This window comes from Cryptosporidium sp. chipmunk genotype I, assembly GCF_004936735.1.
Source record: "Cryptosporidium sp. chipmunk genotype I strain 37763 chromosome Unknown contig_21, whole genome shotgun sequence".
Classification (NCBI taxonomy): Eukaryota; Apicomplexa; class Conoidasida; order Eucoccidiorida; family Cryptosporidiidae; genus Cryptosporidium; species Cryptosporidium sp. chipmunk genotype I.
Genome location: NW_027125625.1, coordinates 102,659 through 118,616, shown reverse-complemented (window position 1 = coordinate 118,616; position 15,958 = coordinate 102,659). Strand labels below are relative to the sequence as shown.

At 27.1% G+C, this 15,958-nt stretch overlaps 5 protein-coding genes across 5 annotated transcripts; 1 reads left to right on the top strand and 4 right to left on the bottom strand.

Moving 5' to 3' along the window:
• Positions 1-104: 104 nt before the first annotated feature.
• Positions 105-4,133, bottom strand: ELE39_002028 (uncharacterized protein; the record flags this gene model as incomplete). Its single annotated transcript, XM_067344878.1, has 2 exons — positions 105-3,978; positions 4,045-4,133. 2 exons carry the CDS (start codon positions 4,131-4,133, stop codon positions 105-107), a joined length of 3,963 nt encoding a protein of 1,320 aa, XP_067199312.1.
• Positions 4,134-4,422: 289 nt separating this feature from the next.
• On the bottom strand, positions 4,423-7,959 carry ELE39_002027 (inactive CPSFs Cft2p metallobeta-lactamase; the record flags this gene model as incomplete). Its single annotated transcript, XM_067344877.1, has 1 exon — positions 4,423-7,959. One exon carries the CDS (start codon positions 7,957-7,959, stop codon positions 4,423-4,425), a length of 3,537 nt encoding a protein of 1,178 aa, XP_067199311.1.
• A 1,181-nt stretch (positions 7,960-9,140) lies between these two features.
• ELE39_002026 (60S ribosomal L23) lies at positions 9,141-9,560 on the top strand (the record flags this gene model as incomplete). Its single annotated transcript, XM_067344876.1, has 1 exon — positions 9,141-9,560. One exon carries the CDS (start codon positions 9,141-9,143, stop codon positions 9,558-9,560), a length of 420 nt encoding a protein of 139 aa, XP_067199310.1.
• A 509-nt stretch (positions 9,561-10,069) lies between these two features.
• Positions 10,070-13,051, bottom strand: ELE39_002025 (alanyl-tRNA synthetase; the record flags this gene model as incomplete). The annotated part of the gene is made up of 1 exon (XM_067344875.1): positions 10,070-13,051. One exon carries the CDS (start codon positions 13,049-13,051, stop codon positions 10,070-10,072), a length of 2,982 nt encoding a protein of 993 aa, XP_067199309.1.
• Positions 13,052-13,648: 597 nt separating this feature from the next.
• ELE39_002024 (Pch2p like AAA ATpase) lies at positions 13,649-15,295 on the bottom strand (the record flags this gene model as incomplete). The annotated part of the gene is made up of 1 exon (XM_067344874.1): positions 13,649-15,295. One exon carries the CDS (start codon positions 15,293-15,295, stop codon positions 13,649-13,651), a length of 1,647 nt encoding a protein of 548 aa, XP_067199308.1.
• Between the last annotated feature and the right edge of the window lie 663 nt (positions 15,296-15,958).

The window sequence follows — 15,958 nt, the reverse complement described above, 5'->3', positions numbered from 1 at the left end:
CCTTTTTTCCTCATCTCTTGCTTATTTGTGATCATTTATTTCTCTTTGTATTTTCCAAGACAAGGCGGGCTTTTGTAAAGCCAAGATTGCATGCAACAATGATTTTACCGGTAAATTTGCATGTTTTTGACTATTTTCTTAATATGTTTAACGTGGAAATAAAATATATTATTTCTCCAATTCTGATCAAACATTGAACTTGAACAAGGACACTTAAGTATGGGAAATGAATCGTATTGAAACTGGTTTTTCCAAAAATATTGATAATAGTTAATTCTTAATAGTAGTGCATTTGTATTTAATTCCAATGTATATATACTATGGGGTTCCACAAGGAAGAATCTTGAGATAAAATTACTTTGATCAAAATATAAAAGTTGTAGAGAAAGTGGAGAAGAAATAAATCTTTTAAGTAATAATTTCATAGTGGAATCTGATATAGATTTCTTGAATTTAATAAGATATGGTGGGTTTAATGGAGTATATGATGATAAAATTGACTTATCTGGAGTAATTACATATGATGAATAGACGTCGGATGACCTTAGTTGCACTAATGTAAAATAATAATTGAGTAGAATAGATTTAAGTTTTCTTACAATTCTTGAAATTACTATTGATGGACAAGTTAACCATCCAATTGAAAATTTTAATGGTAGAAGAGGATGCCATATAGAATCATAGTATATTACAAACCAATTGATCGGCTCAAAGTTATTGTTATTTTTACCAGTAATACTTGTACTGAAATCTGTATAAGTACCATTATGATTAATATTATGATTAAAATTATGATTATGATTATTATTATAATTATTATAATTGTAATTATTATAATTATCACTGTTACTATTAGAATTGATTTCTTTGTATTTCTCCCTTAATTCAGACTCATATTCTTCTTTAATATATTCACAGGTTTCACACCAAGAATATAAAATTTTGATCGATTTTCTCTCATTTTTTAAATAATTATGATCATTCATAATTTCAATATCAAACGAATGACTAACTTCTGAAGGTGCATTCTTAAAAAAAAATGATTTTAATGATTTGATTAAACTTTTGATATTAATTTCAGAAATTTTCTTTAAATTTTTCATATTCAAACATTCATCATCAATTTTTCCAATATTATAATCAACCATTTCCTTTAATTGATCATTATTTGCTGAGTTAATTTTAATCCAATTATTAAGAATACTTTCCACGCAACAATCTTTGTAATAATTAGAATAGCAATCTAAAATTTCAAATTTATTAACTTGATCTAAATTTAAAATATCATCGGTAACATTTTTATTTTTCTCTGATTTATTGATATATATACTGCTATTAATATTTGTACCAGTATTATTAGTTTTAACATATGGTATAAATGCAAAGTGAATGTAACTGATTGATAAGCCAGATATATACGATGTTAAAAGATAGTAATAATCCAAATTATTCTTGTCAAAATTATAATTAAGTAATTCATTAAATGATTCATTTATGAGCTCATTAATAAAAGGAATTTCCCTTTGCCAAACCAAAATTTCATCCACTGTACTAAAGTTAACATTTGATAAACTGTTAAAAATCGTATAATATTTAATATATTTACCTTTTATTAACTTTTCAGAAGTAATATCGCTGTAATTATGGTATTTACTTCTGTAAAGAAAATATTCATATTTGTAATTAATTATTACGTTTTTTAATTCGCTTTCATTAATTTCTTGTAAATTAATAGATTTTGGTAAAAATGTATAAAAAAGTACCGAGTTATTTTCTTGATTTGTCTCAATAGAAAATGTTTTATTGCTGATAGAATTATTATCATTCGATTCATTATTAATAATATTTGAATTTAAACTTGAACCAATATTGTCACTTCTTGAACAACTACTGGTATTTGTATTAGTACTTGCACTTAAACCGATACCAGTGCTATTACTGGTACTGATATTACTATTATCTTGTATAATTGCATCAATAACTTCAACCAAAATATTATTATCTTCTTTAAGTAAATTTAATTGGTGTATACAATTATAATTTGGAATAATATTACTGCTTAAATTATTATAGCACTTTAGCATTTGTATATTTTCTGAATTATAGTGACTTATAATGTTATTTGATTTGAAAGTTGAAATTTGAAAAGACATTGACATTCTATGTACAATCAATTCGTAATATATTAATCTTAGTATCTCAATGTTTATGTCCTTAAATTCAGATTTATCAATATTTACCGAAAGTTCATTAAAATCATGGTTGATCAATCTTGGATTATTTAATTGATAGTTTTTCCAAATATATGCAAGAAATAACTCTTTTCTGGGAGTTAATGTCCAATTTGATGTTCTTTGAATCTCACTTAATATTAAATCCTTTGAATTTGAAATATTATTTTCAATATCGATCTTATTTAAGTTGCTTGTAGTCAAAGGTAATAATAAAGTTCCAAGCGTGTAACTTAATGATTCATTTTCATTCATATACTGATAATCTTTATATCTATTACTTAGTGAAATATCTTTAGAAATATTATCAAAATCACTCAAATTATATTCAAAACTTTCTTTTTTACTTACCAAACTTGATAAATTTCTTACTACTAAATCTTTACCACTTAAAATCAAATCAATATCACTTTCAAAATCATCCTCATCTATGTCATCTTCAGTTTGAATTTTATCTTGTTTAATATTTAAATTATCATTTAGATATTCATCTAATAAAGTTATTGTAGATGATAAATTAAAATTGCCATTATAGTCATTATAAAATATGTTTTTAATCTTATAATATGAAATTGTTATCGGAAGCTTTAGATTAATCACTTTAAGTGTTTCTTGATAAAGATTATTTCTTATCTTTACTATATATACAATTAAAGAATGATACCAATTAAGCTCAGAGAAAGATATAAAATCACAAGTAATTGATGTCTTTAGAAATCTAACTTCTGTGATTTTTGATAAGTTTAGTAATCTTTGATAGTTTTCCAAATCACTTATTATTATTGGTGGGCCTGAGCTAAGTACTTTAATGTTTCTTCCTGTCCATACAATAGATCCATCAATTAAATCATTTTGTAATTGTGTTACTGCAAAGTTTATAGATTCCAATATATTTGACTCACAATATGATGCTAAAACCTTAATTAGGTTCTGATTCTTTTGAAATAAAATCATTACCTTTCTTAATCTCTCAATAAACTTATTTATGCTTGTCTGACTTAACGTAATTTGAGAAAGAACTCCCTCCCAAAAAATTTGATAGTAATCCATAGATTTTTTTTCTTCTTTAACTTTCCATGTTAAAAGTATTGTGATATAATGGTGCTCTATCAATTGTTTATTTGATGTTAAATATTCTTTGAAAAATGAAATAATTCCTCTCCACCATGGAAAACCATTACTGGAAAAACAAAAAAATTCTTTTGAAATCACTACAATGATTATAATTCTTACAGACCTTGGTCTTATGATAAATTTTGTATTATCTGTAACTAATCCTGAAATAATTATTTTTTTATTCATACTATTTTCTTCATTTTCATTTCCCATTCCCATTCCCGTAATACTTATTGGTAAATATTGATTAATTTCATAACTAATTTGTGGTGAAATGCCATTATAAAGTATTTTACCAACTAAAGACTTCTCATAATACCACAAATCTCTCGGCGATATATGTATTTCTGGTAAAGATAATTCAACTATTCTTAATTCAATTTCTTTTTTTGATTTAACTTTTCTTATCTCTACTTCTTGTCTAATTAATGGTATTCCTGAACTTCTAACCACATAGTCTAATACCGATAGTCCTATATTAAATTTCTCCGAAACATTTTTACAACTTATCTGAAAATAAATAATATCATGCTCCGGATTCAAATTGCTAACAATTTCAAAATAATTTTCCTCATTACCATACTTTTTAAACAATTTTTCTGATAGCTCCTGAGATATTAATATTGGCGAGCTAAAAATACATATATAAATATATATTAATTATTCTCTTTTTAATATAAATTAATAAATCGCTTACCTGCTTTTCTTTGTATTATGGAATGACAATGGAACCAAAATCTTCCCATCTATATTCTTTTCTTTAAATATCTCATTGTTCTCTTTCATTAATTAAAACTTATTATTTTTTTTAATTAAATAAAGTTTATCTTATTTTTTGACTTTTTTAATACAATTATTTTATCTTCCGCGTTATGTGGACAAATAACTGAAAAAAAAAAATGCATATTGGAAATTGCACAATAATGCATGCAAATACCGGTATAAAAGTTTAACAAATATATTTGTGGACAGAAATTTTTTTAAAATCAATAATTACACGTGTCTATTTAATTAATTAAAAATATAATAAATCTAGCAGAAAAGAATTTATTGAAATTAAAGCTAATTTTTAAAGTTATAAAATAGCAAACTGATTACGTAAAATTCCTCTTGCTATATAATAATAAGGATGAAGTGTAGCATGTAAATTCCAAATATTCATATCATCCATGCTGGAACTACTTGTTAAGTGATCACCTTTTTGAACTTTGAAAGAAGAATTATTTTGATCTTGGTTATTAATTTGGGAAATCTGGAAGTCTTTATTTAAATGGTTTGATGAAAATGCAATAGCATTGTTAACGGAAACAATTCCTCCATTTGGGGTTATGTTAATAATTGGAAGAGGATTTTGTTTTCTCATTTCAGAAACTATATGGCGTATACCACGTGACTTTGAAAGTAATATTTCTTTATGAAACTTTTTTTTTGAAGAATTATTAAAACGTTCTTTCTTTTTTATTCCATTAATAAGGTTACTTAAAACATTGTATGGAGATTGGTGGCTTTTGGCAACTAATGATTCATTCTGAAAATCTTGGAATTCATCAATAATATTATTATTTAATGGCTCACAAGTATCAGTAGTTTTTTCTTCGTTAAGAGTGCATTTTGAGCTATTTTCCAACTTGTTATTCTTAACAAAAACTACTTCATCTTTAATTAACTTTGCTGAAATATTGTCAATCCTTGCAAAAGCGTAATAACTTGAAATTGAATTATTATTATTTAATGAAGACTCTTGTAAAGCAGCTGAAGGAGCTGATCCATTTTGTACAAGCTGAAAGCCTCCAGTGGAAACGTCATCCCATACTGAATTATCCAATGAAACGATCTTAACACTTTCATCAAAAGTAAATTCAATCGAGTTATTATCGTCTATTTTCGAAGAAACAATATTTTTTGGAGAATTTGGAATTGACATTAATAGGGATTTATAATATTTCAAAATTTTCTCTTCTTTAGAGTCTTTACAGTCAGAAAGTAATATAATTGTTTTTGGATTTGAACAATTCAATAGTGGTAATAATGAAGATATTTCATTCTTAAGTTCCAATCCATCTGTCAATATTACCCTTGATCTAACTTCAATTTTACTCATTTCGTGAGAAATTCTAAAAGGTTCTGTACCACCCAAGATCTGTCTAAAATGAATTCTCCATTCTGGAATATTATTTGCGGGAGCCGTATTACTACTATCAATGCTTAACATACTTGATAATCTCCCACCAAGTTTTGTATTTCTATTCAAAATTGAATCAGAATTTCCATTGGAATCTAAAGTTACTTCTCCCTCCTTCATTTCTGACAATACATTGTCCTTAACATTTGGCATTACACCAACATTTCTTCTTCTTTTTGGAGCCAAGATACGAATTTTGTTATTGTTATTACCATCATTATTATTGGAGTTGTCAAAACTTGATGTAACTGATGAATTATTATCAACATGTTCAAATTTTGACAACTTATTATCATCTTTTCCGCTTTCATCACTTAATTTCAAATTATAAGATGAAATATCAAGGTCACTAGATGCATCTTTCCAAGAATCAATAATGGATTGCAATGTTTGATCATCTAATAAACACCCGTAATCATCTTTTGTTTGTTTTGTTAAAGAATTTTGACTAGAGTTATGGAAATTTGAAGAAGATGATGATGATGCTGATGATGAAAGTGAATTTAAAGTCAAAAGTTCATCATAAACATTTACAGGAACTAATTTTGATCTTAGAGACTCAATTTGTGTTTGGATTGAAGAACCAATATTTTTATCAATACCATAGTCCATACCATTATTCATGTTAATCGCACCATCGCTTTTAATACAATTATCAGAGTTGCTATTATTTGAAGAAAATTGCATACAAGAATATGATGTTGTATTATTCAATTCATTTTTATCACCAACAATATCAATATCAATATTGTTATTATTATTAAAAGTATTAATATCACTATATATAGTAGTGGATTCATTCTCAATATTCATCTCAACATCTTTTTTATTAATATCACGATCCTCCAATTTAATATTGCCATTATCAGATTCCAAATTTGCAGAGTTAATTGTATGGTCATCCGGTCTTTTGTTAATATCGTCAGAATTTGGGTTTAAGTTATTACTACCAGTATTAGATTCTTTATGTGAAAGGTACATTGCATAAAGTTCGTCTTGTCTATATGGGGTAAATCTAATCATTGGAAGTTCAATGGAATATGATAGCTCATGATTGTTCTCGAGAATGTTGGTAGGAATTTGAATATTATGATTTTCGGAATGAATTAAAGAGTGTATACACGATTGATCAGATCTACGTAGTTCAAGCTCCTTATTCCAAATATAATGAGCAAATGTATTTTCTTTTGGCTCTCTAATAAACAAAATGGTATTATATTCATTGGTTGCTAATTCAGTAAATAATTCTCTAGAATATCCATAATCCATAGATTCTGGAAAAGCAAATATAACTTTTGGTACCTTTGATAAATTTTCACTTCTTATAGTCTTAAGATTTGTTTCAAGTATGATATTCTTTAAATCATGAAATGGATTAAATCTTGAATCACAAAACTCTGATCTTATTTCTAAACTCATCCATTCAATCAGAGTTTTAACAGATAATAAGAATGATTTAATTAATGGTGAAGTAACAAAAATTGGATATAAAATCTTTCCTTTATTCCAAATAGCATCCAAATAACATAATATTTCCAGTAATAAGCTATCTAATTGTATTGGTATTAATATTGTACCTGTTTTATTCTTTTTAATACAATCTAAAATAATATTAACAAATTTCTTAATAGAAATTAAACGATTATTACATTTTTTGAAATCATTACTAAAGTCTGAGCTCATTGAAAAAGATACATTATTTGGTATTGCTGATATATTGCTTGTATTAACTCCAAGCATCAATAAATCTGGTTTATTTAATCTGCCCAAATCTGAAGGAGTAACATGCCAATATGGATGAGAAGCTGCCTCATTCACATAAACAAATTCCCAACTATCAGAACTTGAATTAATTGTCATATTCCAAATAGTAGAGCCAAGCTCAAGACCGCTTGGTAATGCCTTTAAATTAATACTTGCTAAGCAAGAATGATCATCATTCATATTGTTATCATTATGTAAAAGTTGGATATTAAATGATTGATAATACCTTAATCTGCAGACGTTTTCACCAAGAATTCCTTCAATATCTTCATTTGTGAAAGGCAATTGTTTAAATCCTTTATTGTCATCTTTATCACAAGTATATTGTAATCCCCTTTCTTGGTCTTTAATACTCATACTTTGTATAATATCACTCAATATATTATTTCCAAATCTAAATACTGGTTCAGTACAAATTACTGGAATATTACATGATATTCCCTTTTCTGTCAATAATTTATGTAGAATTGGTAAACCACCAATAAATGTTTTTGGAAAATTTGTTAGTAATATTAAATGTGGTAATTCCAAGTCTAATAAAACTGATCTATCAAAATTCGACTCATTTTCTATACCAAAATCAAACCAAATTAAACAGTTATTAATACGTAGGGCGTTACCCTTAATTACGCCACTACATATTGGTTTTAAAGATAAATTGATCATAACACAAATAATAATAAATAATTAATAAAAATCATTCATAAGTAATAATTACAAATAATAACTATTACCAGATATATTTAAATTAGTGTGTATACTCTTTTATATTTAAATTTTAATTAATTTAGAATATCGATACCCTGACCTTTTATTATTATTTAGTTACCTTATCGATAATTTTAATATTGTAAATAAACAATCTTTAGCTCTGTAAAATACTTGGATTGCCTCTTTTCACATACACAATAATTAAATTGTAATAAAAATATATTGAATATTTATTTATTAACAAATACTTTATTTTTTACATGATCTTAACTAAATTAATCAACTAAAATTCGGTTTGAGCCCGCCTTTCCATCATTATTCTTTGTGAAAAAAAAAATGTGTGTACAAGTGTGTAATTATTAAACGATATGAATATACCTCCTTATAAAACTATAAAGAATTAAATTTTCACCTAATTTCTTAAGAAAAAGTTATAAATCTAGAATATAACTTTTTTTAAAAAGAATAAAATCATTAAATTTAAACTAATATTTTATTATATCGAAAATATTTTAATTGATTTTTAAAAAAATATTATTATTACTATTATTTTTTACCGCTGACATTTTGCTATAACTCATTGGTGGCGCCATTTTCAAACAGTTTACCGCCAAACTATCACCCAGAATACCATTAACACTGTCCCCTTCCACTCAAAAAGTCTTCACAAATTAAAAGAGACACTTGGCGGTACCGTCACGCATGCGTCTCGTGAATTTAGTTAATATTTAAGTGAAAAGAATTTAAATGTCTCAGAAGTTTTGTGGAAATAAATAAATAAAATATATTTATATAAATATTTGTGTTTAATTAATTAGTTAATTGTGTAGTAATAGTGTCATTTAAATATAATTTTTTATTAATAAAAAATGATGGCGCCCAAAAATTGTCTCAAAAATAAATATTGGAACAGGTTCAAATTAGCATTAAATTAAAATAACAATAATAATAATAGCAATATAGCTAGTTTCAGCGCTAATTAACATTCAACTAATAAGACAATATTAATAATCTTGTAATAACTAAAATAATTTCTTTGGAGATTAGATTCAAGTAATCCCAAAAAATTAAGATTATCCCGATTAAATCCAAAACTTATTTCCAGCTTCATTAATATAGTTTATATTTAGAAAAAGATGAAGAGAGGAAGAGGTGCTGCAGGTGGTGCTAAGATGAGAATTACTCTCGGTTTGAATGTTGGTGCTCTTATAAATTGTTGTGATAATAGTGGTGGTAAAAACTTATACATCATAGCAGTCAAAGGTACCGGATCATGCTTAAATCGTTTACCTTCAGCATCTATTGGTGATATGGTATTAGCTACTGTTAAGAAGGGTAAACCAGAATTGAGGAAGAAAGTATGGCCAGCTGTTATTGTACGTCAACGTAAAGCTTTTAGAAGACCTGAGGGTACCTTCCTTTACTTTGAGGATAATGCAGGTGTAATTGTTAATCCAAAAGGAGAAATGAAAGGTTCTGCTATCACTGGTCCAGTTGGTAAGGAATGTGCAGAATTATGGCCAAAGGTCTCAGCTGCTGCTCCTTCTATTGTTTAGATTCAAGTCAACAAGTTATTATTATTCTTTTATGGTCTTCGTTCCTTTAATTTATGGGAAATAGAACCTCTATATTACTAATATATTGATAAAGTGTATTATGAGGTGTAGTTTTTTATCATTTTCATTTTAGCTTTATTTGAAGTATATATTCACTCAATGTATTAGGTATAGTTAAATATTTAATAACCATAGAATTATTAGATCAAGCAGCTATAACCATTCTTTTATTTACTTTTATCTGTTAGTCTCGGTACTTGGGCTCCCATACTTGAGTTGGAGTGGGGGTGGGGGAGGAGGAGAAAGGAAGTGATAATATAATGTGCCTTACTCTCTGTATTTTGTAAACGAACGTGTATTTTAAATCAGAGATAGCATAAAGACAGCAGTAAAAATGTTTTTTTAAGAGGAAAAAGAAAAGGTTGAAATAAAAGATAGTTAAAAGTCTATTTGCAGTATCTAAAATTATCTATTAAAATGAATATTCGTATTTTTCATAGAAATATGATTTAGATATCATTTTGTCTCAAAAGATCCAAAGCAAGTTGAATCATTGAATCAATAGATTCAGACCCTGTCTTGGAAGATCCAACAGATCTAAGATCTGTTCCTCCACATTTACCATTACATAATTCAATTGTAGATTTAAGCCAGTTGGATGAAGATAATCTATCAGACTTGGATTTAGGCATAATAGAAATAACGGAAACCCCATTATCATTAAATTCACCAGAAGTAAAAAGCATAATAGGAGTTTCAGGATAGTTCTTTGAAAGATCTTGTCCAATAACATCCATTGACTTAGAATCACCTTGAATTTGTCTAAGATTCAAAATAAGACCTGGAAATTCATTATTTGAAGCTAAGTGTTGAGAGTATTCTTGTCCTATCTTTTGTGCTAATTCTTTAGCCATATTCAATCTTTCCTTTTGTCTCTTTTTAGCATCTGCAATAACTCTCTTATAATGCTCTTCAATTATTTGAGATAATTGCCTTCTATATACTAAAGGTAATAATTTAGTTTCATCTAATTTAGCCTTGAAGGAATTTAATAAAGTTTCAAGCTCTTTACCATCTAATTCATCAAGCTTATTAAATTCCTGTTTTAGAGTTTTAGCATTTTCTATAGCAATTTCAGATTGATTATCAGTAACCGCCACAATTCTTCTAATACCTTTTGCAATACCTTCTTCACTTATAATAGAAAATGAGATAATTTCACTAGTATTTTCAATATGGGTACCTCCACAAAATTCAATAGATACCTTTTCTTGATAATTAGTATCATTTTGAGAATTGATTAAAGAATCAACAGATTTACCAACAGATAATACACGTACTGGATCTGGATAAGTTTCACCAAAGATTGCTCTAATGTTGGGTATTTGCTTAGCAATAGATAATTCAACAATCTGACAATAAACTGTTTGTTTTTCTTGTACAATATTATTAATCATCCTTTCAATTTCCTCAATTTGCTCTAAACTTAATGGTTTTTGAGATGAAAAATCAAATCTTAATCTATTAGGATCAACAACAGAGCCTCTCTGATCACATGTGCTTCCAAGTATTTGTCTTAATGCAAAATTTAAGATATGGGTACCTGTATGATTCTTTTTGATCAGATTTCTTCTAGAATAATCAACAAACATCAAAGACTTTAATTCCGGAGTAATTACAATTTTTCCTTGTAATAATATACCAATATGTAATACATAGTTGCCAAATTTCTTGCAATCAATTACTTGGAATTTACTGGTTTCGTTATTGTTATTGTACAGAAAATCAATAAAACCAGTATCTGCTACTTGCCCTCCAGATTCTGAATAAAATGTAGTCTTGTCAAAAATTAAGCCAATAACTTTACCCTGTGCTTCAATAGTATTTAGTAATTGATTTCCGTCAAAAATAGCAATCAAATTAGAGTAGAAGTCTTTAACTTGAGTCTGAGACTGGTATTTGTATTGATCATCTGTATCTTTTAATCCAAACTCTACAAGTAAGTTATTTTGAATATCAGGCTTAAGAATTAAATCGTCAAAAGATTTGTTGTTTTTACCTTCTGAAGCTAAATGATGGTTTTCCATACATATTTGGAACCCTTGATGGTCGAAATCAAAGTTTTGCTCTTTAGCCATTAATTCTGTTAAGTCCATTGGGAATCCGTATGTAGAATACAGTTGGAAAGCTTCACTAGCAGGGAATACTCTTTTATTTTTATTTTGGTCTTCCTGAATATTTTGACAAGATTTCAACTTACTAATAACCTTGTTAAATCTTTCAGTTCCTTTAAATAAAGTCTTGGAAAACTGCTTTTCTTCATCTAAAATGGCTTCTTTAATATTTTGAATATTTTGTGGTATCTCTTTATAATAGCTACCCATAATATTTGAAACACTTTCTACTAATTTATAAAACCAAGGATCTCCATTAGTTCCAGCCTTCAAATACTGAGATCCATATCTAATAGCTCTTCTTAGGATTCTTCTTAATACATATCCTCTTCCTTCATTACTTGGAATACAGCCGTCTGCAATTGCAAAAGTTAAAGTTCTAATGTGGTCAGCAATAACTCTATATGACATATCAATCATATAAGGATCATCAATTTCACCAACTTTTCCAGAATAAGGTGGAATTTGTATTCCAGAGGAGGAGATTACTTGGTGAATTTGATCAAAAATTGGCTTAAATAAATCAATATCGTAATTACTTGTTTTATTTTGCAAGATTGAGACTAATCTTTCTAATCCCATACCAGTATCTACACATTTTCTGGGTAAAGGTGTCAGTGTACTATCCAGTTCTCTATAGTATTGCATAAATACAAGATTCCATATTTCGATAACATCAGGATCATCTTTATTAACTAATGATGATGCATCTCTTCCTCCAATTCGATCATAATGTATTTCGGAGCAAGGACCACATGGACCAGTATCGGCCATTTCCCAGAAATTTTCTTTGCTGCCACAGGATAGAATTCTATCTTCTGGCAAGTATTTCAACCATATTTTTTTAACTTCTTCATCAGGAGGACATGAAGGTATTTTAGGATCCCCTCCAAAATATGTTGCGTATAATCTATCTTTTGGGATTCCATATACTTCAGTCAAAAGTTTAAATGCCCATCCAATTGCTTCCTCTTTAAAGTAATCACCAAATGACCATGACCCTAACATTTCAAAAAATGTATGATGATATACATCTTTACCTACATCATCTAAATCGTTATGTTTTCCTCCAGCTCTAATACATTTTTGAGAATTCGCAACCCTAACTAATTTACTTAGTTCGGAATTTGGTTCAACAGTTCCTGAGAAGATGGACTTAAACTGATTCATCCCAGCATTAATAAACAATATAGTTGGATCATTTAATGGAATTACTGGGGATGATCTGTAGAATGTGTGATTTAACTCTTTAAAATATTCCACAAATTGCTTTCTGACCTCATCTCCTGTCCATATTTTATTTGTTTCTGAGCTCATTTTTTTTTTCTCCTTATAGATTATTACCTGTTCTATTTACAGATCAAGAAATTACAATCTTCAAAAATTAGTGACCGTGGCGTATTTCCAATAAAACTATTACCTAAAGCAATTAAAAGTCTTCTTATTAAGTATGTGAAAATTCTGGAAGCCTTTTTAATCGAAAAGTCTTTTAGAATACTTTTGGTCTATTTAATATTGCAACTAAAATTTTCCGCCTCTTGCTGAACCCTTTAATTTTTTTTGTTTAAATAATTCCCATATTTATTTAAAAATTTAGTTTTTAAAAAATTTATTAAATTAATTAATATATTCAAATACTTAATGCTTGTTATTTTCATTTGATTTCCGGTACCGCATCTTACTATTTGTTATAGTAAGTTGTGACCACTTTATTCGGCGGGAAACCGAACTATGATCTTGGTAAAATTTGGCATGCAGAGAAGAGTTTAATGGGCCATATAAAATTTAAACTCGTAATAAGAAATGGAAAATATTATCTGACTTCACCCAATTATTTTCTTTTAATACGTTTAATATAGAAATAATAAAGATCGGAATTTAATATTACATTGTATGAAAGAATATTAAATAAAATCAACTTTTTACCATTTCGGGTTTTTCATCAACAATATGTTTCATCTTTTGAAGGAAAATCTGAATTTCTAGAGGAATACCATGGTGGTATGAAGAAAGTAAGGAAACAAATGGAAGTTTTCTTAGATTTCTACCCGAAAAGCCTTCAGTAACTTTTGATATGTAGAGTAGACTTTTAGAAATATTTATTTGGGACTGATCATAATTATTTTGATTCTCATTTTTATTAGTTCCTGTATAATTTGAATGCCTTATTATTTCTTTGAAGCTTAAAATTTTGATAAAATTGTCATGCTTTGAATAAATAACTTGCTTAAAAATGAGCTCCTCAATACATTCAAGTAATATGGTATACCTAGTATAAATTGAAGGAAGAGGTATATGAAGTTTTAAGTCAGCTCTGTCCAGAAATGCTTCATCAATAGAATCTGGAATATTAGTAGTTGTTATAATTAATGTATTTGAATATTTTTTAAGAGCATCAATTTGAGTGAGCAGTGCATTTACAACACGAATACTGTCAGAAGGTTCATTTCTTCCTAAGCTTTGTTTTCTTGCAGTTGAGATACTTTCAATTTCATCGATTACAATATTTACAAAAGATTCGGGTTCCTCCAATAAGCTTTTAATTTTAGAAAAAAGTTTTACGACAGTTTTTCCACTTTCTGAGAACCATTTTGAAAATAGTGAATGCGCACTAATTTCTATTAAATATATATTTTTGTATCTATGACAGTATCTCATTCCAATTTTCTGTGAAATTGCTCTTGAAATTGAAGTTTTTCCAGTTCCTGGAGAGCCATATAGTAGGATTAAATGATTCCAATTGATTACATTAAAATCAATTTGGCAATCACTTAAAATTAAGCTTGTTGATGTGTAATCTAAGAGTTGTTGTTTTAAATTATTTTCGTAGTGGAGTACATCCCACAAGCCATGGAATTCCATATTTGGAAGTAACCAATACCTCCAAATTGGAGGATCCGTATTTTTTTCCCCTGAAGTATTACTTTCCATATAATATTCTTCTTCAGACATTTCATTAAGTTGGTAAATAAATATGTGGAGTTCAGCTTGATAAATTGGAATATTTTCAAACTCTTCTCTTTGAATAAGGAAATTTGATTGGCTATTATTATTATGATTCTGTTTTTCTTCAAAGGAGTGAATTGGATAGTTTAATGATAGATTTATATCAGTACACACTTTTCTCAACATTGAATCACCAATTTGGTCAATATCGACTTTTCCTAATTCAACATTTGCTTTTAATGAAAAATACTTTTTAATTCTCTGCGCCAAACACTTTCTGCTTAAGTGTGATTCATTTGAGTCATTCTCATTTTGAATCAAATTAATATCTGATCTAATACACACCTCAACGGAAAGTGGAACTTTATAAACACTTTTTTGTCTTTTTTCCTTACATCTATTTTCTATCTTATTAAGATTTCCCAATTCTTTTGCTTTTAATTGAGATCCTAAAGGATAATAGTTTATTTCTTCATTACTTTCTTCCTTAATATTGTCTGTTCTTCTGTATTTATTTGAATTATATTCGTATATAGGAGTTGTTACTTTTGCACTCCTTTTAGAAATGCTTTCAGGAATACTATTCACACTCCCATAATTAATATCTTGTTTCATAATTTTTTTTTAACTAAATAATGTATATTTTAAACTCTTTACCTTGGTCAACTATTTTTTTTAATTTTATTTAATAAAACTCAACTTTTTAAAAAATTATAGAAGTTTTTACCAAAATAATTTAATATACAGTTATTAATATAATATATTAAATTATATCCTTTTATTATATTTGCATTTATTTATGGTTTATTTGAAAACTTTCATTAACTATTGTTCCTTATCAATAATTTATATTATTAATCTTAATTATCCAAAAGTCTTAAAGAAAAATAATTATACCAACAAATATTATTATTTTATTTTTTGACTAATGTACTTTTCACATGAAAATACCGGTATAGAAAAAATTTTGCATTTTAGTAACAAATGCATGTTGCATGCAAAGGCGGTAATTATGTGGACAAAGAATAATAATTAAAGTTATTAATAAGTTTAAAGATAATAAAGTAAAATTAAACTATTTTAGATATTATATAAGAATATTGATGTAATTTTGAATTTGTGATAAGTACTCAAAGATAAAAACATTATTCGAAGCAAATTATTTATGTAAAACTCAAATAAACGTGTTAGAGTATTAAATGTAGTTAAATTAAATTTGCAAATCAAGTAGAAGATAAACTGAAGTGAAATAGAATAATTTCATCATATTAGTAATAG